The sequence below is a fragment of the Hippocampus comes genome, unplaced genomic scaffold (genome assembly GCF_001891065.2).
Source record: "Hippocampus comes isolate QL1 unplaced genomic scaffold, H_comes_QL1_v1.1 scaffold76, whole genome shotgun sequence".
Classification (NCBI taxonomy): Eukaryota; Metazoa; Chordata; class Actinopteri; order Syngnathiformes; family Syngnathidae; genus Hippocampus; species Hippocampus comes.
In genome coordinates this window covers 664346-684448 of record NW_017805277.1, presented here as the reverse complement: position 1 = coordinate 684448, position 20103 = coordinate 664346, and the positions used below count along the sequence as shown (strand labels likewise).

Sequence of the window (20103 nt, the reverse complement as noted above, 5' to 3'; positions counted from 1 at the left end):
AAAGTGCAATAGAGAGAAGCTACAATAGGGGCTGCTATTGCACTATGCATCCACTAGACGGAGCTACGCTAAGGGGAATACAATACAACACAATCCAGCTTTATTTATATAGCGCTTTCACAACCGCTGCAGCTGTAACAAAGCGCTTGAAAGAACATTTAAAAATCTGAATATTGACCCATATATGAGGCGCGTCGCATTATAAGGCGCACTGACGGCTTTTGAGAAAATTAAGGCTTTTAGGTGCGCCTTATGGTGCGGAAAATACGGTATCTTATGAAGATATTGACATTTGTTAAATCTTGGGCATCCAACTAACTTAACAATTGGGGGTGGGTATTTTTCACATGTGAACCAGTTTGGTTTCAATTCCCAGTACCTGGGAATGGATACCGGTACTTGGCGATACCAATTTTTCAACATATAAAATGTCACTAACAACAAAACATCATGAATGTAAAACAAATGAGCCAGTAAATGAACGATATCGCATTTTCAAATGAATACATCAGAAATAATACAAACAAGAAATTCATATTGCAAAATACACTAGAATTGTCATCCAGCAGCCTGTCCCCATTTACTTCAGCTTACAATATTCCCACAATTCAATCCAAAAATGGAATTAGAAGTAGAAATATCCCCCGCAACGGCCTGGAGCAGGAACAGATAATGCCTGGATTAAGTGCTTGAGTCCAAAAAAAAAAAAATGCATATTTTAAAAGTTTGACAACAGACAAAATGAATGATGTAGAGCCTTGTTCAGCGTGCAGCCAACTACTGTAATGAAAAGTAAACACACATGACACAGTGGCTCTAAGAGCAGGGGATCAACTTGTTTTGCCAACACAAGGTCTTGATCTCTCTATCTTAACAAGTGACGTCTTGTCTCATCTCCAAGGGTGGCCGTCACTTTTGAGACAGTTGATTTTAAAAAAAAAAAAAAAAAAAAAAAAAAAAAAAAGCAATCCCAGCCCACCTGCATCATGTTGAAATGTAAGTTAATGGATAATAGACTGCTACGTTCAATCCGGACCTGCGATCCAGGCAGCGGTTCTCTCGTGCTTCTGCTGGACTGACACCCTTTTTACCAATCTAATTTTCCAAACTTGAACTCACCAGAAAATATTGTACTCTATATGATAATTTACATTATGGAAGCGTCTGTTCGTTTATACGCTCATAATGTAAACATATGTTTGAAGGGCTCAAAATAAGTGGTTCCACTTCTCGAACAAACGCATAAAAACGCAAAACTGCAAATGGGCCAGCGTTTATGCGGCGCAATGCAAACCTGACAAATGTTATGAAATCACTGCACGAACGGGAACTCGTTACGGCCGTCACGCATCGAGATTGTTTTAAATATTTGAAAAAAAATCACCATAGTGGCCGCCGCTTCGTATGTGTGCGAGACTCAGGAGGCGGACACTGCAACAGCCCTTTTGTGTTTCCCTCATAACTAATTAGGGAAGCGAGCCCGTTTCGTGTGTGAGCCTGCCTTTGCGTCAAACTAAAGCATCTTAACGTGGCACGAGCTCCTCATCACGCCGAGGCCATGGGAGCTGGCTTGGCCAGCTGCATCCAGTCTGAGCATTTGCTGTCGTGAAGTAAATGCATCGTGACGTTATTGTTTACGCACTTGTAGATGGTGACATCTTCCCAGGGCTGGTCTGTGACGGCAGAACTTGTTTCAAAATATTTGTCTGTCAATACAAACGGACACATAAGGTGGAGGTTATGCTGAATTTCAGGTTTCATCCAAGCCTGCTTGGCTGTGAGACGACCGCCGACTGGAGCTGCCTGGACACAAGCAGCAATAAAACTGATTTCACTGATTTCGCAGCAATTTACAGACTCTCAGTCACCTTGCAGGGTAGAATCCCAAGGCAAATCACGCCAAGCTCTTCTGCTTGCTTGCATGCTTTGTGCAGGGCCCGCAGGAACACAGGAAGGAGCACAGTAACACCTCGGGGGACGGCTGCCACGACGCACGGCAAACTTGCCGCATCTGTTTTAACGAGGGCAGCTCAAACCCCGAGAGCCAGGGGAGCAGCGGTTGCGGCAATTGGAGGGTACCGACCTCCACTGTTAGCCGCCACGCATGACTCATATGACGACTATGTGAGTCTAATCCTCTTTGCTCAAAGTTAAAAGTAGAGCTCATAGTAATTGCTGGTGAACGGTAAATCAGACTTGATTTAATCCGCCGTTAATGTGATGAGTCTTATGTTACATCTCGAGGTAGGGCAAATTGGAGCATCAATGGATTCCATTATTTGGAAAAATTGGAGCAAGGAGCCAACTTTTTTTCATTAAAAAGATGTATAATTACTTCCACTGAATTAACGTCCCCAGAAAATATCATGGTGGGTCATAGACGCAGGAAGAATGCATTACATTTCTGGTTAGATGCTGTTTAAAAACAAAAATGCCTATTGTGTAAATTGTACGGAATGGTGAAACTGCCAATGTGGAGTAAGCATTTTGGACTCGGCTATGTTATTGAAACGTACAGCAAAGTTGTTCGAAAAAAAGTGGTTGGAATGCCCTGAAAAGTCATTTGAACATAGTTGGTAAAACATAAGCGAAATGCCAACACATCACATTTTTGCCCATCATGCCCTCACGGGACTGACTTGCCCATGCCTAGTGTGGCGCTATGGAAAAAAATGCATGAAATTATGGGGGAAAAAAATGTTCATGTTTTTAACATTTTACTTACAATTGACCAAACACATTCGAATGACTTTACCAAATACGTTTGAATGACTTTGCATTCCATGAAACGCCATAGCGCAGTCAAAAATGCTTAACCCACATTGGCAATTCCACACTTCTGTAGAATTGCTAGCTCGGGCATTTTTTGGGAGAATAGGGAGGCAAACAGTCCAGAGTGTATAATGCCTGTGTAACCATTGTTGGCTAGGATTTGGCCGCAGTTCAATCGTCAAACTTAATGAATGCAGAGAACAATCAAAGTAAGAACAAAAAAGCATCCCCCATGAAAGTTTTTCCACTTGGTCAAAACAATTGTATTGTTTCTCCCACTGTGTTGCGGTTCATCATTTGTGTCCATTCGACTTTGTGGATTTTCAAGTGATCCTTTTTTGTGGGTTGTTACTGTACACTTACTTACTGTAATGTCCTCCCGTGGGGTGAAGGAGGGCCGCAGTCTCCAGGAGAACAGTCAAAGACATAAACATAATGAGCATAATCATGCAGGAGCTGCTGTTGGCCATGAACACAGACACATCAGTACATACAGTATTTTCTTTACAGAAAAACCACTGAGGGTTTGCGAGTTGGTTGCAAAAGAAGAGACTGTGTTCTCGTCAGGGTCGCTAACATTTGCCAATCAGTCACCAAAAATTTGCCAGATATGAGCCAGCCTGTACTTTTCTTGTCGCAGGGGAATTTTCAACATATACACAATATTTCCTTGCGACAAACGTTCACAAATGTTTGCGACCTTGAATGAACCCTGACGTGAATGCGCATTCACGAACCTTCGCCAGCAGAAGCAAATGTTTTCCCCTCAGGGGGATAGGAGCTTTCCAAATTTCCTTGCGACAACAAAAACCCTTAAAACTGTTTGGCGAATGTCTAACGAACGTCTGGAGAACGTTTGTCAAACGTTTACGACTTTGAACGAATCCTGTTCATTCACTACCTCTGCCAAATTTCACCCCGTTCTCTCTGGATGTGTTTCAATCAATGTAAAGTGTGCTTTCATTTGGTTTAAAATTGTTCAAATAGGTGATAAGGAAAAAAACTATCACCAAGAATTTGTTTATATGGTCTTTTTAGATTGCAGGTTTTCACTTGGGTTTTTTGAATCTATCTCCTGTGATAAAGAGGTATTTGAATCTGCCACAGCTCATAACATGAACATCTTTCAAATACTCAACTGACTTGCACTGGCGGCTGCTCACGCTAAAGATTCATATCAAAAACACTTCAACTCCAACGCGAGATTGTCTTGAGATTTTGTCAAGGTCGTTTTAGATTTCAAGGTGATCTCCAAGTTCCACCCAAACATGAAAAGGCAACCCTTTCACCAATGGAGCCCATTTGAGGCTCCCCTGCGAAGCAGAGCCCCTCTGTGTGCTGGCATGTGAAGATTGGGCTGTCTGTACAAGGAGATGCACAAGCAAAGTCTCATTACCAAACCAAATTGAGTTCTGATGTGGAGCCTGCGTATTTCTGCAAAGTAAAAAAGCTCAACGTTTCTTCTCTTTGGAATTGGAGGTTAGGAAGGAGGTTGGGAGCACAGAGACTAGGGGATTACAGGAAGAAGATGAGTTTGTCCTGAACAGTTTCTTCTTTCATATCTTACTTTGGCGGGTGTTTCTTTTTTTTTTCTGCTACATTACACACTTTCCTTTGAGCGTATTCTGAAGGCTGCAAGATCTTTTTTTATTTTTTTTTAATTTTTAAATGCAAGGTTTGTGTATTTTTTTTCCCCCAATGACTGAGTTTAGGGTCGGTCTAATGCTTCTCTTTATGCCAAACCAAACATTCTATTTTGAGTGCGGTAATCAACAGTCGCTCAGAACGGGCGGGTTTGGCTCTGCCAAGATGCACCCTGTGTGGATATTGTGTCACTTTCTCCAGAGGCCGATGACTTATGTACGCTGTCAAAGTGTCAAGCTGTCTCCTAAAAGTGATACCATGTCCATGGCACTTATTGAGGGTGGTATTGATTTAAAACTTCAACAGAAAGTACAAAGAAGCTGGCAGTTATCATGTTTCTGTGCCTCTTCATAATTTATGAATTCAATATTCTTTCCCCATATCTTTCTACCACAAATCTCACCTTGCTATAACCTTTCTGGCCACTACTGCATCTGCCGGATGGAAGCTACAAAGAAACCAGTTGTGAATAGGATTCCAAAAGGGGGGGGGGACATTTTCCACAATATTTCCATTGGAATTTCAGAAAAGGAGTTTGGGAAATATTTAATTGGAAAAGTTGGACAGCTCGTAAATTATTTAATTCATTGGTTTGAAGTGGAAATTTTGAGGACTGTAAGTTATGAACATGGTAATTGATATTTTTTCCTCTCTTATGTATACTACTATTTTTGTGCTGTTTTCTTCAAAAGTTTGTTTTTTATTGGTTGAATTATTGTTTTCTCCGGGTACTCCGGGGCATTCCAAGATTACAATTTTCTTTGGTTAATTGAACACTCTTAACTGTCCAAATTTCATGTGAGTGGTTGTTTGCTGAAACTGGCTGGAAATCGTAAGGATAAGGATTATCATGCGATATATTTTTTGTTGTTATTTTCAAGTATGCCTTGTTATTGAGTTCATTCATAAACACTGTAGTTCCGATCATAATTTCACTCTGATATCTGAGCAGGTGATTACTGATGTGTTTCAGTTGTTTTGGCAGACATAAAAAAAAAAGACTTAATTAGAACAAAAACAACCTCATTAGCCTATGATTAACAGTATTGTACAGTGTTTGCGTGCACAACACTCACAACCAGCATGGGCTCTGTGATTCATTTCCATTCCACAACATGAGTCAAGAGGCAAAATTATGGTTAGTGGACAGAAATACGTCATCATCATTGCCATCCTTGTTTTCCGCTTATCTGAGGTCGGATCACGGGGGCAGCAGTTTTAGCAGTGAAGCCCAAACTTCCCTCTCCCCATTCACTTCATCCAGCTCATCTTGAGGGAACCTGAGGCATTTGCAAGCCAGCCGGCAGAAATAGTCTCCCCAGCGTGACTTGGATCGTTCAGAAAGTGTGCCCACACTTGCTCTACACCTTTCACCGTGGGCAACTCGAGAGTGGAAGAGTGTCCAACCCCTTTCGAGAGAACTGGTAGCAGAGCAGAGCCCAAGCTGTGTGTGGAGGCGAGTTCAATTATTTCTAGTTGGAACCATTCTGCCTAACAACACCAGCTTGGGTTCTTTCCCAGCCAGAGAGTTGACATCCCATGTCCCTAAAATTAGCTTCTGTAGCTGGGGGTCGGACCGCCAAGCTGTCTGCCTTTGGCGACTGCCCAGCTCATAGAGCACCCAACCCCTTTGGCCCCTCCAACACCACCAGACTCTCGGCAATAAGTCCCACCACCAGGCCTGGCTCCAGAGGGGGGCCCCAGTGACCTGTAGTCGGGCAAGGGAAAACTATCGTTGCAAAATTTTCATTCATCATAAGGGGTCTTTTGAGCCGTGCTTTGTCTGGTCCCTCACCTAGGACCTGTTTGCCATGGGTGACCCTGCCAGGGGTTTACAGCTCCTAAAAATTTTGTTCCTGGCATCATTGGGACACACAAAGCCCACCGCTACTGTAAGGTGATGGAGGGAATGTTTTTAATCTCCATAAAACATGATCTACATATGAATACATTTACATTTATGGCCCTTTTTGTGAAGGACCTACCCCAGCTGTCTTCGGGCAGTAGGCGGGGACACCCTGAACCGGTTTCCGGCCAATCGCAGGGCACACAGAGACAAACAACCATCGGCGCACACACTCACACTTAGGGACAATTTCAAGTGTTCAATCACCCTGCCATGCATGTTTGTGGAATTTGGGAGGAAACCGGAGTACCCGGAGAAAACCTTGGAGAACATGCAAACTCCACACAGGAAGGCCAGAGACGGGATTGAACCCACGACCTCTGCACTGTGAGGTCGACACGCTAACCACTCGATTACCGGGCCGCCGTATAACTGATCATGTGATTGTTATTTTCCACTTTGTGTAGCGTGAGCGTGGTTGTCGCACAAAACCTCTTAAGAGACTATTTGGGATTAATGAACCCCGTCTCGCCGCCATGTAGTTAAATGACAGAGAGCATCATTCTCGCTCTTCAAAGAACACAATCAGGATTGAAGGGCATTAATGCAATGAGTGCAGTGGGGGTGGCGGTTGTTCTACACTGACTCTATGCCAGAATCAAGGGCACTGACAGTAGCAATCATCTTTACGGCACGTTAATGCTTAAAAAGTGTCCTGGGCACGCTCAAAAGTATTGATGGGCAACCAAAAGTCAGCATTTGCGTTCTGTGCTGTTGGTATTCAAGCTCAATATTCAAACAGTTTGATGTGAGCTGACATTTCCTACTTTTGTAGATCTGTCAGTCGTCTGCGCTAGGCTGCAAAATTCCATATTTGCTATGATATGAAAGTGCTTCCAATGCAGATCTCTTATCAGGTCAAAAGAGGACTGTTTTCCACAGATAACATATCTGCTTTTTCAGCAATCGGCAGATATTTCCACTGTTAAGATATATTATTAGGGGTTTTCACCCCCGTCTATCACAGTATGCTACAGCAGTATGGGATATAATTTGGTGCTTTTTACTTTAAATATGTGTTAGTCGTATCGTGTGTGGCAAAACAGCATGAAAGGAAGAAAAAAAAAGTCAGATTCAAGGGCAGACACAATATCACCTTCTGCAGATGGCCTTAGTCCCAAAGTCTTGGGAAAAAAATCTCAAAATTCATTGAGCAGTGTTATTTCTTAAGCAGGACAAACACAAAATGTAAAGTATACAGGATAGGAAACCTGCAGTAAATTATGGTTGAAACTGAAAAACAAACCAAAGACCTGTATGACAAAGCAATTTTTTAAGGTTTTCTTTTTTTTTTTTTTTTTAAAGCAGAGACACATACTCTAAAGAGTAGTGAAAGGTGAATAGTTTAAAAACACAAAGTACTTTAGGGTAAAAAAAAATAGGTGCTTTCAAGGAAGCTTGTGTTTATGTTGTTGTAATTATACTTATATTCTACACCTATGATGTGGTGAGTGTGGAAATTGTTGGTCAAATTTGAAATGCATTGCTTGCTTCTGCAAAACCTGAGCCCTGCAACCATAACAGGGCTGAAAAAAACCCGCTAATGTGATTAAACACAGAGCTTTGGGAGGCTTGGAGGGGGAAAAAAAGAAACTCCATCGTCTGTGGAAGCGGCAAAAGACAGCCTTTTGAAATGAGGAGAAAAATCCTCCCCGGTTTAGCTTTTCTCTGAAAGATGCTTCGGAGCAGGAGGAGAGCACTTTCTCAGGCCACTTCTGAGGACAACAAGCTCATCTGCTGCTCTGTTTAGAAGTCGACGTGTATCCCTTTTCTGTTTATCGAAAAATCCAGATGACTCACTCTTCTGATGCAATATTATTTAACGGAAAACAAAACTTAGACTGAGTGTATATCACAGGTGAGAAAAGAAACAATTTGTTCAAATTTTGTCCGTTTTTTTTTTTTCCCAACCCCCCACTTTTTAACCTCTTTCACCCCAGCGACAACCAATGCAACTGAGAAAGTCATGTGGAAAATTGATTCGGCTTATCACAGTTTTGAGGTGATAATAAGGGTTTGATTTGAGCAAACCATATGAATAAATAATGAGAATATGCCTGAACAAAAGGTGCATTTGCAAAGGTGGAAAGCGTGAAGAGCGACAACCATTCACTGAGACAAAAAAAAAAAAAAAAAGCGGCGCAAATCTCATTTTCCTTCCCATCCTGCTTTGCGGTGGCATATTGAGAGGCAGCCCGGTGTGAAGATCCGTCACTGTCGGGGGAAATGCAGGTTGTCAACTGATAATGAAGCGCATGGCTACAGGCCTTCAGCTCCTTGCTGGTCTAATTATGCCCAATAAGAACCCTCCACCTTTGTGTTAACATTTGATTTATTCCTACCTGCTTGGATAAAAGGGCCCGTGTTATGATTGTATTTCTTTCTTTTTTTTTTTTTTTTTTTTTAACAGATGATAGTCAAACTCGGAAGAACCATGCGTCATTAATTAAAGGACACAAGGGCACACTGTCGCTCCCGATCGTGTTTTTAAAGGCATTGTCTTGGAAACAGCGGAACCTTGAAAGTACAATTTGACATAAATCTTCGGGGGTGGGGAGATTGGACAGCATTGTAATTTCACTGATTCATGCCTGCCTCGCAGTTCTGAGGTTCTGGGTTTGATTCTCAGCTTCGGCCTTCTTGTGTGGAGCGCTGCAGCTGCTCCAGCCTCCTTCCACATTTCAAAATATGCACGTGGAATTAATTGAAGAGAAATTCCTCTCACTTTTGTCTGCCACACTCTTTCTAGTTATAAATAGTAAGTCCTCGCAATGAATTCAGCTCCTCTGAAAGCTTTAAAATTATATTTTCCCTTTGTTCCCAGATTTAAAAAAAACAAAACATTGCTTTGTGTGGATCGAAAAAATACGTAATATGTCTTTTAGAAGCACAGAAGGGGCTTGTCCTTAGAAAAAAAATGACGGCGACCCTGTCAGAGAATGTATGTATTGTGTGTTTTCTGCAGCAAATTGAACTGGCATTTTTGTTTGGTATTCGCAGAGTTGTCAGTGGGTGTTTGTGCTTGCTCTCTTTCGAGCTGCTTATCCACTCCGCATTGAAATTGAAGCCTTAGAAGGTGTTAATTTAGCTCCAATTGAGAAACATTTTCTCCTGCAAACCTTAATCAATAATTGCGACAGGGTGTGTATATTTCTTCCCGCATTATGGGTATCGCCTACAGTACTGGGCATGGATTGTTGTCGGTGAGAGTGCAAATAAATGAGCGGATGAGTCAACCGTTTTGCTGACACCGTCTTTCCCGCGCAGGGCTACGACGATGGCTATGGGGGCGAATACGACGATGACAGCTACGATGCCTACGACGATAATTTCAGCAATCAGTCGAAGAGGTGACGCTTACACACGGTTCAATCATTCAGCATTTGTTTTTGAAGTTTGCTGTTAACTCGCATGCATCTCTTTGGCGCCGGCATTTGGCATGTACACACAAAACATCTCCATGTCTTGTTTTATTCTTCTTCGCCAGCAAAGATTTTAAATGGAGTCATCGTTTTGTCATCTTAACTTCATGCATCGATTGAGCATGATGTACAACGTATCGTGACTACTTGATCATTTTGACGTCTTTATCATTTAGCATCTCGGAATATTTTGAATATGGGCAAGGAACAAATGACGACGCCTATAACAACTATGGTAAGTGACTATGGTAGCATATTTTTTCAATGTACCTGATTGCATTTGTGGCTTATATGTCACATTTTTTAAAAATGTAATTATTGTACAGTCTATGTAAGCGTATGAATAGAACTATTTCAATATAAATACACGATTGTTCAAAGGTTAGAGGGTGTCTACTTTTAAAATATGTTTTTGCCACATTCATAATACCTCGTTTGTATCTGTGATTAATGTGAAGTCATCTCTAAAAAATAAATAAATAAAACAGTCCTTTCAAACATAAGCACATTTCTAAATGAACTGAAACTTTTGAACTGTACGACATATAAGGTGAATCACGAAAGTAAGTACACGCCTCACATTTCTGTAAATATTTGTAATAATTTATGTGTCTTTGGCGATACTCAGAACAGTATTTTTTTTTCAAGAATTATTTTCAAGAAAGGTTGCATATGCTGAAATCAAAAGCTATTTCAATCAAAAACATTTAAACAGCTCAAATGACATTTTAACATGGGACTGGTTTTTTGACAGCAGTTGGACACAATCAAAACAACAACAAAAAATCATTTACATAATAATTTGGAACGCGGTGTAGTGAAGCATTGCTGCTTCTTTTGTTAAAACCATAAATGAGGCACATTGAGATGTGACTTCATACTTCCTATACTGTAATAGGTTATGTCCTGGGACTGCTGAACAAAATAAGCCTCACAGCTAAAGAAGAGCCAGTGTGTTCATCCCAAGGCACAAACAAGGCAGACATGCACGACCTCACTCCTGGAAATAAGCCCGAATACGGGGCAGGCGTGAATCAGCATTAAAAAGTGTTGCGTTAAAGACAGTTTGGGTAACGCGCTAATTTGACGTCCCAAATAAATATATTCAATCGGCTTCAGGATCAAACATTTTTAGAATTTTAATCCATTCCGAATAACTACTTTTGATCAGATGATCCTGTTATTGTCATCAGTAAATGCATAAGCCTCACAGCTAAAGAAGAGCCAGTGTGTTCATCCCAAGGCACAAACAAGGCAGACATGCACGACCTCACTCCTGGAAATAAACCCGAATACGGGGCAGGCGTTAATCAGCATTAAAAAGTGTTGCGTTAAAGGGAGTTTGGGTAACGCGCTAATTTGACGTCCCTAATAAATATATCCAATCGGCTTCAGGATCAATCGTTTTTAGAATTTTAATCCATTCCGAATAACTACTTTTGATCAGATGATCCTGTTATTGTCATCAGTAAATGCATTGGAAATGTTTGCAAGCCACCATTGATTCCCTCGAGGCTCCAACTGCAGTCAGTGTGCCAAAAGAAAGAAGCGCCGGGAAATGACGGATGCGCATTGTGAAGGTGGACGGTTTTGCCTCTTGGATGTGGGCCCTTGACGGCTCATTCCAGACGAAAAAACAAAATGAATCCGACCACAAATTTTTTCCAACAAAAAACACCTACTGACCTGCTTGTCACAGGTTGGTGGCACAGTCAGACAGTTGCCGCGGCTTTGCAAGCTTTTTGCACAGCCAAATTCGCACTGCAGTGTTGATGATGATGACCAAAAACCAAGAGGCCACTGATTTGATTTTCTGCTCCATAAACATTTTCCTATTTGGAAGCCTGCTCAATGTGCCATGCACAAGAGGTGGCCGCCTTTTTGTAATGTGACTTTAAGGGAGGATGGAGCTGCTGGCTGTCAAAGCACATCAATGCTCCAACAGAGGCCAAAGTCCTTGTAAAGTTAATTTTGTGGAGAATTTCTTTTCAGATTCACTGTGATTCAGTCACTGTGACAAAATGCGATACCTGTGCACACTAACGCCGATGCTTTGACTGGTTTTCCAGAGGAGGAGTGGCCCATTTCCCGTCCCAGTCTCAAAGCTCCAGTTCTACAGTTGACAAGATGGGGATACAGAAAACATCCTTACAATCGATACTGAAGGTGCCCCACATGTGACCTGCAATTTATGTCAACTTATTAATACTCATGTCAAATCCTTTTTTTATTTTTGTCCGTTGCACTCAGATAAGCCCTTGAAGCAGTGGCTTTTCAAAGTGAGATGCAAGTGCTTGAGAAAAATAAAAACAAAAATACTTGAGCAATATCTCCAAAGCAAGTTCAGTTCCGAGAGTGAGTCTGGGGAGAGCAGATCGCTGCATCAATTAAATGAGGAAAATCAGTGTGTGTGAAAGAGATCAGGTGCAATTATTATTAAAAAATATATCAAAAAAATGTTCTCTGTTAAGTCGAGTTTTGCACGGTGTGCAGTTATGAATTCTGTTGGTGTCAGAACCCACTGTGATGATTCAAAAAAGCAGTTTGTAATTTGTGATTAAATTGACACTTTGGAAATTCCTTGCTCGAAAGCACATCAACTTGCATCATAATTGGGGGAAAAAAAGCTATCTACACAAATGTAAAAAATGAAAAATAGCACTTTTTAAAAACAATTTATGGTGCTATTTTATTTATGTATTGCCTTGAATCCCAAACACCGTCAATGCAAACATACGGCGCAATAGTTTTCCCTTGGTGGTGAGCAAGTTTGTGACTCGCCAACAATTCCAAATGATCTAAATGCACCCTCAATTCTCATGAAAAATGAATCCGAAATGACTTCTGTACACCACCTTTAGTGTGCAATTTTGTAATTGCAGGTTTGTGATCACTGTATTGTTTGGAAGTAATTACATGTTTGACAAAAAAAAAAAAAAACAATAGGAAGGAGAAAGTAAAGCAAGGAATAAAACCCAATTCTAAATGACCCCCGTGTTTCTCTCTCCGTGATGATGTCGTGTTAAAAAGGTCTAATTAGGTCTAACCAGCTCTTTCTTCATTCATAACCGTTTTTTTTTCTCTGTGGTAGAAAGCAATCAAGCAATGTACAGTCTGTACTTTCTAATTAGTGCTTTTATTCTGTGTGTCTGACCTCTTTGTACATAGACTATTTAATAAAATCAAATCTAAAGCCCTGCACCGTGTGAAAGACTCTCTGAATACAGTAGGTGGCTATGTATGTGTGTTTAATTTTTTTACACTTTCATTTGCTGACAAAATGCAACACCGTTTATGCGATTAAATATTTGCATTACTGACACCTACTCATTGCTTTAGGAGCCCACGAAGATCTTCTATTTATCATTTAAATCGATGCTTAAACATCCTTGACACGTATAACATCCTTATGTAAGAATTTGTTTTGTTCCACCGTAATCCATCTTGTGAAGTTTGACGTCAATAAACAGACTGATTGACTTTGAGAATCATATGCTGTTAAAGAGGTAAGAAGTCCCCTTATATTGTGTTATCTTAACTATTAAATCAAACTGTGACTTAAGACCACAACTAACATACTTCTTGGAATTTCTGAGTGAAAAATTGCAGCGTTGATCTGCCTACTCTTCGATGTCTCTAACGTTTTTTTTTTGTTTTTCTGTCATTGAATTTGAGATCTTGCGATGCATCTCTTAAACCTCATCGCTGCTGTCCAGATAAACTCTAAACAGGTAATTAAATACTGATGTAATATTCAAATCTAACAACCACTAACAAAAAAGTAAACCTGCCCAGAATAAACATTCCTGCTGATTTAAAAGTTCCTCTAATTAGATGCTTATAATGGCTACATTTTTACAAATGACGCTAAACTGCACTAAAATTCTGTTCTAAATGTCACATGAATTCAGTTCAGAGCTATCCTCCATTCAATTCCAGGCTTTTACTTTCGATTGGTTTACTTTTTTCACAGTGATAGAATGCAGTGACCTCTCACATGCATGAATGCCAGGATTTACCAAGTTATTATTTTTGATGCAAAATGTAATTTGTTTGCTTTCTTTTAGGTATTAAAGCACCATCGGTGGTCAAGACGTATGCGTCATAAAACAGGTGAGTGGATGCATTTACACCAACGTTATAAAAGAAACCAATAAAACTAACCCCCTTGCATGCGTACGATTGTGTAACATTGTGGTTATCCTCATTTATATAGACGGGCAATATACATAAATTATTAGGTTTGGCTCATATATCTCTCCGCTGGTTAAATCAAATACCAATAAACGACTGTAAAGTTTTCTGTTTATTTTCATTCACCGTGTGCTAAAAATGTCAACAAAACATCCGCACAAGATGGTTGAACGCGCTTTAAAAGGTGCATGTCTCCTTTGTGTTTCGTGCTGCAAGATTGAAATGTCGTTTTTTTCCCAAATATCAGCTCATTTGAAACTTCCCATAGGGATTGCAAAGAGCTTTTTTTTTTTTTATAACTCTGACAGCCCATTAGAAGACAATAGAACACGGGTCTACAATAAAGTACAGTAGCCTAAGCTCAAGCAGTGAAATCCATCTTTGCAGAGCTGCGATTTGATTGGATGAACATGAATCAATCAATCATAACTGATTCTTCACAATATTTGTGTCGATGAAATGTTATGTAGCCCCGCAATTAGTTCACCATTAGTAGTTCACCTGAATGGGCCACTGCCTGAAAATCACAAGTCACTTTTTTAAGTGCACCTGCTTTGATAAAACACTTAGCTGGACTTTTTTTTTTTTTAATACCACTTGAAAACAAGATCAGTATCAAATCATTTTCCTGTATATGGATAATACTTTAGAATTTTAGTTGGCACTCCAGATGGGTTATATGTAGAACATACTTTTACTTAACAGTCTACATTAAAAAGTGACATGCTGTATTTGTTTTCTTTTAGGACCATGTAGACTGCAGAAACTGCTACAAGAGGTCAGGTTCAGCGCTCATCATTGGTTAAGACTGCAGCGTGGTATGTATGCATATTTTACAGGAAGACTAAACATGTTTTCACACAGTTCAATGTACTTCGATTCTGTACTGAAATGTCTTTTAATAAAAACGTGCACATTGACTTCCCTAACTCCCCGTTAAAGGGTTGTAGACCACATATTTGTCGTCTTTTTTTTTCAATCGGATTAATATTTTTGGAATATGAGATAACCAGCAAAATCCAAATGTTTTCATCCATCTCGGGGGGCGGGGGCGCAACACAGTTGCCCAAGCCTCTGGTAACAACCAATCACGGCTCAGCTTCAGAAAACAGGTGAGCGATGATTACCTGAGTCACTGTGATGTCAAAATCAGTCGACAGAAAGTGGCAAAATGGCGCCCCCTTGAGATGTCTAAAAACGTTGATTTTACTTCTTAACTCATAACTCCACAAACGCAATATTAATCAGAATGCAGTGATTAGACTAGTGTGTGTGTGTGTGTGTGTGTGTGTGTGTGTGTGTGTGTGTGTGTGTGTGTGTGTGTGTGTGTGTGTGTGTGTGTGGTGGGGGGGGGGGCATATAACATATCACTGTAAAGAAATTCTTTGGGTTGACTTCGCCTTCAAAAAAAAAGAATGACTATATACCTGTATAGTTCAAAATTTGTGTGGTCAACATATCAGTTGTTTCTCAACATTACAACTTATAACTTATGTCTTTGCTGAGCCCCTCAAGCACTGAAATAAATACACAAACAGCATGTGACCCAAAAAAGAATGTAGGTACATTTATGTCTTCTTTTCACATTTTTTTTTACACTTTTTCATATTCCATTTTTTAAAAGTAAAAAATTTTAGCAACCTTCTGCATTATTTTTCCTACATGGCTGCACTGTATAACTTCAATTTTTACATCCTGATAAGTGTTAATGTGATGTCTCAATATACTCTACATATACTGTATGTCATTTTTTATGCATGCATCCATTTGTAAAATTCCTTCATAAATCCATTTCACAACATGCTTGTCACTGCAGTTTTCTGAGGGTGCGAATGCAACTGATGAAACTCCTCTCCCATTCAGATTACATGCAGGATTTTCCAAAAGGATCCTTCTACTCACTGTGTATTTGTCTTGTTTTGCAGAAATACTTGAGTCTAAGGTGCTTAAAGACTTCTCAGCTGTCATCACATTTCTTTATCCTTCAGTCCACACAAAGAGCCACTCTGTGTTTATTTTCCATGACACAGCCCTCGGAGCAGAATGCGGCATGAAAGTGGACGCGCCTTTTTGTTGACAGAAACACAAACATTTTTGGGGCTTGTGTTTGGATGAGATGGCAAGGACTGAGTTTGACTGACAGTAACTCGCTCCGCTAAGTGATGCATTTAAATTGTGGACTGCGGAGTATTGGTGGCGAACATGAATTCTGTGACACCTTCAACAATCCAAATACTATAAGGTAACATTTTTTTAATTGTAATAAGATGTGAATATAGTTAATTGACATGTTACTGAAAAAAGAAGCAACTACAGTACTGATACTAGCTGAACCTACATTAACCAGGTTTTAAAAATAAGCAGTGGGAACCTTATTTTTTTATGACTGTTTTGTTTTGTGTATCATTTCATTGCCTCATCATTACTGATACCCTTTTGAATGGGTGTTTACACACAAAAAAGAGAGAAAGCAATAAACATTTAAATTTGGGATTGTTTAACTTTGTTTCCACCTTGTGTTTTGGATTTTTGGAGACTAGGGTTATGTTCCAAATAATAGCAATGTGTTTTAAAAAGTGAATGAACCACAAGATCTTTATAAGAGTTTTAATTTTCTCTTCACTCAATGCATTGGTAAGACTGCACATTCTATTCCAACCGAACCCAAATTCCAACCCAGGACTATTAAACTACATGTCATGATTGTCACATTGCAAGGTGGTGGTGGACCCCAAAAAGCAGGCAAGAGGGAGGAGCAGGTTGTACTTGGCAAATTGTGTTAAAATACTAAGGAAACAAAATCCAGAACACACAAAGTCTGGAAAACAAATCCAAAGTAGCAAACAAAACCATGGCACAAGCAAAAAACAAAGTGATAAATGCAAACCAACAGAAACCTTGACAGCGGCTAACATGACAGAAGCAAACAACGACGTGCGTGGTCGGCTGGGAGTCCTTTTATACTAATAATTACATAACGACCAACAGGTGTGCAGCTGCAGGGGGAGCCCTACAGTGCCACCTGTTGGTCACAAACAGAATCATGACAATGATATGCATGACAAAAAAATGCTCCCATGATTTGAGCTTTTCCAACAAAAACCCAGCTGAAGAATACCCAATGTATTTTATTGAAATAAAATGACACATGATGTGAAACCAATGGCTGAGAAACTGAACTTATGAATTTTTCGAAATTAGCTAAAATTGTGGACAGAATTGCCTATAGTTCTTTCCTCAGCATTTTTTTTTTTTTGTAAGTAATGAGTCACATGGTAAGGGCGAGGTTTTAAAATTTAATGCTAATTTAGCCAATAGTTTTACTTTGTCATTCATCTGTAAGAAGGATCTTCGTGGTTGAATAAAATACCACTTCTGTCTTTTAAGTCACGCAATATCCCGCTCAGCGTAATTTGATGTTTTGTTTTATAAGGCTTGACAGAAATGGTGTGAAATATTAATGTGAAGAAGAACACACCAAATGTTGCAAAATATTCATGTGCAAACTTATGCAGCGGCATGATGATACCATCTTGCTGATGTGTTTAAATTGGCTGAGAAAGCAGGAGACGTTTTCACATTCTGCATGCTGTGACTTGGTTACTGGCTGGTAATGCATGCAGCGGCCGCGTTTGAACAATAAACGATGGCTCGTTGATCTTTGGTGATAATGTTTCATGGCATTTCCTCAAATAAACAGCAATTTTATCCTAACAAGAGACAAAATGATTGTTTCAAATAGTGAGATGAGATAGCGAGCGAGGGAGGTCGTTTTCTTTCCATCAGGATCTCAAGGACGAGTTGATTGTCTCTGGCTCTCTAGGCTGCCCCTCAATCAAGCGCATCGGGCAAGATGTCAGATGTGTGATGACACATTGTAACTGCGGGATCCATAGAGGCACGCAGTGGATTGAGGGGAATTAGCAGCGCAAGAAAAACAATTCCGAATATTTTAGCTCAGAGGCTTACTGTATGGACATACAGTGCACAAACACCACACGATAATCACATTTTTTTTTTTTAAACCACTTTAGGCAGGCGACTGGTTAATACATTCACCTCACAGTGCAGAGGTGCATGCTCTGAGTTTCCGAACGGTCAGAGTGGAGCAGAGCCCGCTCAGAGGCTCCTGGTGGCTGGATTACTGGTTGTACAGCACGCACACACACACACACACACACACACACACACACACACACACACACACACACACACACACACACACACACAAATGCTTTTCTTTCAAAAAAGGCAAACTATATAGTTCAAGGGAAAAAAAAACGATTTTAAAATGGACACAGGTTGACTCTTCAAGTCATGGCTGTCATGAATGTCAAGTCAATGTCAAGTGAAATCTTTCACAAGTGTTTGCCAAGCAAGTCGGGAGTCATAAAATCAGCGACTCCAGTCCCCCACCTCTGCAATTTTGTAAGATAATTAGCATTAATATGTTCATGAAAAAAACGTAGCATACTTTTGCCATTTCAATATTGTTAGTGTATAGTGAGTGATTGTTTCTTATTTACTAAAAATAGTCTTTGCCCAGTAGGCCATTTTAAATGGATCAAATATAATATTTTTGATGTTTTTCTGAGGCTGCAAAATATTACAATCACTACCACAAATGACAACCGTATTTCACTAGATTTGCTTAGACGGCCGCACGATGAGGCAGAATCCAAAATAAGATTTTAAAGTCACCTGAATTTTTAAAAAAAAAAAAAGGCCACTTTGAGAGCAGAGTCAGATTCCCTGACGGGTTTCTGGTGATTTTCATTTTGTTTGCTGTGACAGCAAGCTGGGATCTAAGCCAGGTGACAGAAGGTAACGGTGTTTAGATTGAGCTGCACATTTGTTTTAGGAAAATGTTCACCACCGCAGAGCGTCTGCCATTTCAAAGTGCATTTAGTATGAAAGCCTTCTCCCCCCCCTCGAGCTCATTAGTTATTTTTGCAGCGATGATGAGCTTTGACATGTGTTGTCGGTGCTGGGATAGACTAAACAGTGAGAGCACTGCGCCAACATTTTGCCACAAATAAAGCATTGGCTGGTTTTCATGCAAATTTCCATTTTCCAGTTGAAGAATGTTGCAAATGTTGAAACAGCACCACAATGCAATGCTGCAGAAATGTCCCACTGGAAAAAAAGAATCTGCTGATTTCACATTTTAGGTCCCAGGTGTTACTTCTTTGCATTTAAAAAAAAACAAAAGATGCTCCAACTGTCTTCAAACAAGGACGCTCATACATAATGCAGATACAAATATCTTAATATCGACATTAAGTATGTTTAGGTCTTTTGACCTTTACTTTGACCTTGAATTTCATTCACCTTGTGGACTATGCGACCTTAAGATAAACTTTCCTGAATTTCAATCCCAAACATCCATCCATCCATCCATTATCCAAACTGCTTATCCTCATGAGGGTCGTGGGCGGGCTGGAGCCTATCCCAGCAGTCTTCGGGCAGTAGGCGCCATCCACCCTGAACTAGTTGCTAGCCAATCGCAGAATTCCCAACATGTTAGCTAAAATATATAAACATTCTACAGGAGTAATATATTTTGTTTTTCTGCAAATTGATGCAAAAGAAATTATCAGGTGTGCCACGAGAAATTATCCCATGTCAATTATTTGGATGTAAAGTTATTTATTTTTGTATTCATTTTTTTTTAATTATTCATTTATCTATGCTTACCATGGAGTCACGAGCAGAACACTCAAACGCTCTCATGTGATGACAGAATGTACATACTGTTACAGTGACAGTATTGTCATCCTCGGTGTCACTCACAACACAGATGTTATATTGCTCAAGGTTTCCATCCTGCCAATCTGTAATATGCTACAAAAGGGTATAATATATGACATACTGTATATTATAAGAGAGGGATATATATAGTTACTTCTTCCATAAACGTGTTTGGAATGGAGAGAGAAGCTTATGTGTGTGTGTGTCTCTCTCTCTCTCTCTCTCTCTCTCTCTCTTGCTCTCTCTCACTCTCTCTCTCTCTTTCTCTCTCTGCCTCTGTTGAAAAATAGTATATTTAAAATCCCTGTTGAATTCTCCTTTCACTTATAATAATAGATTTCATTTTGAACATTTCCGAGGAATCGGGGTGTAAAAGTTGGGTTCCACGCCCGTTTTTATGAAAATCCGAAAATT

The 20103-nt window shown here is 40.0% G+C and overlaps 1 protein-coding gene across 3 annotated transcripts in view; it reads left to right on the top strand.

Moving 5' to 3' along the window:
• khdrbs2 (KH domain containing, RNA binding, signal transduction associated 2) overlaps positions 1–16446 on the top strand; it is a 44829-nt gene extending 28383 nt beyond the window's left edge. Inside the window, exons 6-12 of one of the 3 annotated variants that reach the window (XR_002168303.1) lie at positions 1935–2124; positions 9590–9672; positions 9921–9979; positions 11814–11910; positions 13812–13857; positions 14685–14756; positions 15864–16446. Coding sequence is in view for 2 of the 3 variants with exons in the window: in XM_019870310.1 (XP_019725869.1) it covers positions 1935–2124; positions 9590–9672; positions 9921–9979; positions 11814–11908 (427 nt within the window). In the remaining variant the exon portion in view is untranslated. Of the gene's footprint in view, positions 1–1934; positions 2125–9589; positions 9673–9920; positions 9980–11813; positions 12685–13811; positions 13858–14684; positions 14803–15863 lie in introns of those variants that run through there. The other 2 variants (XM_019870310.1, XM_019870309.1) reach the window with 2 other exon arrangements.
• The last annotated feature ends 3657 nt before the right edge of the window (positions 16447–20103 follow it).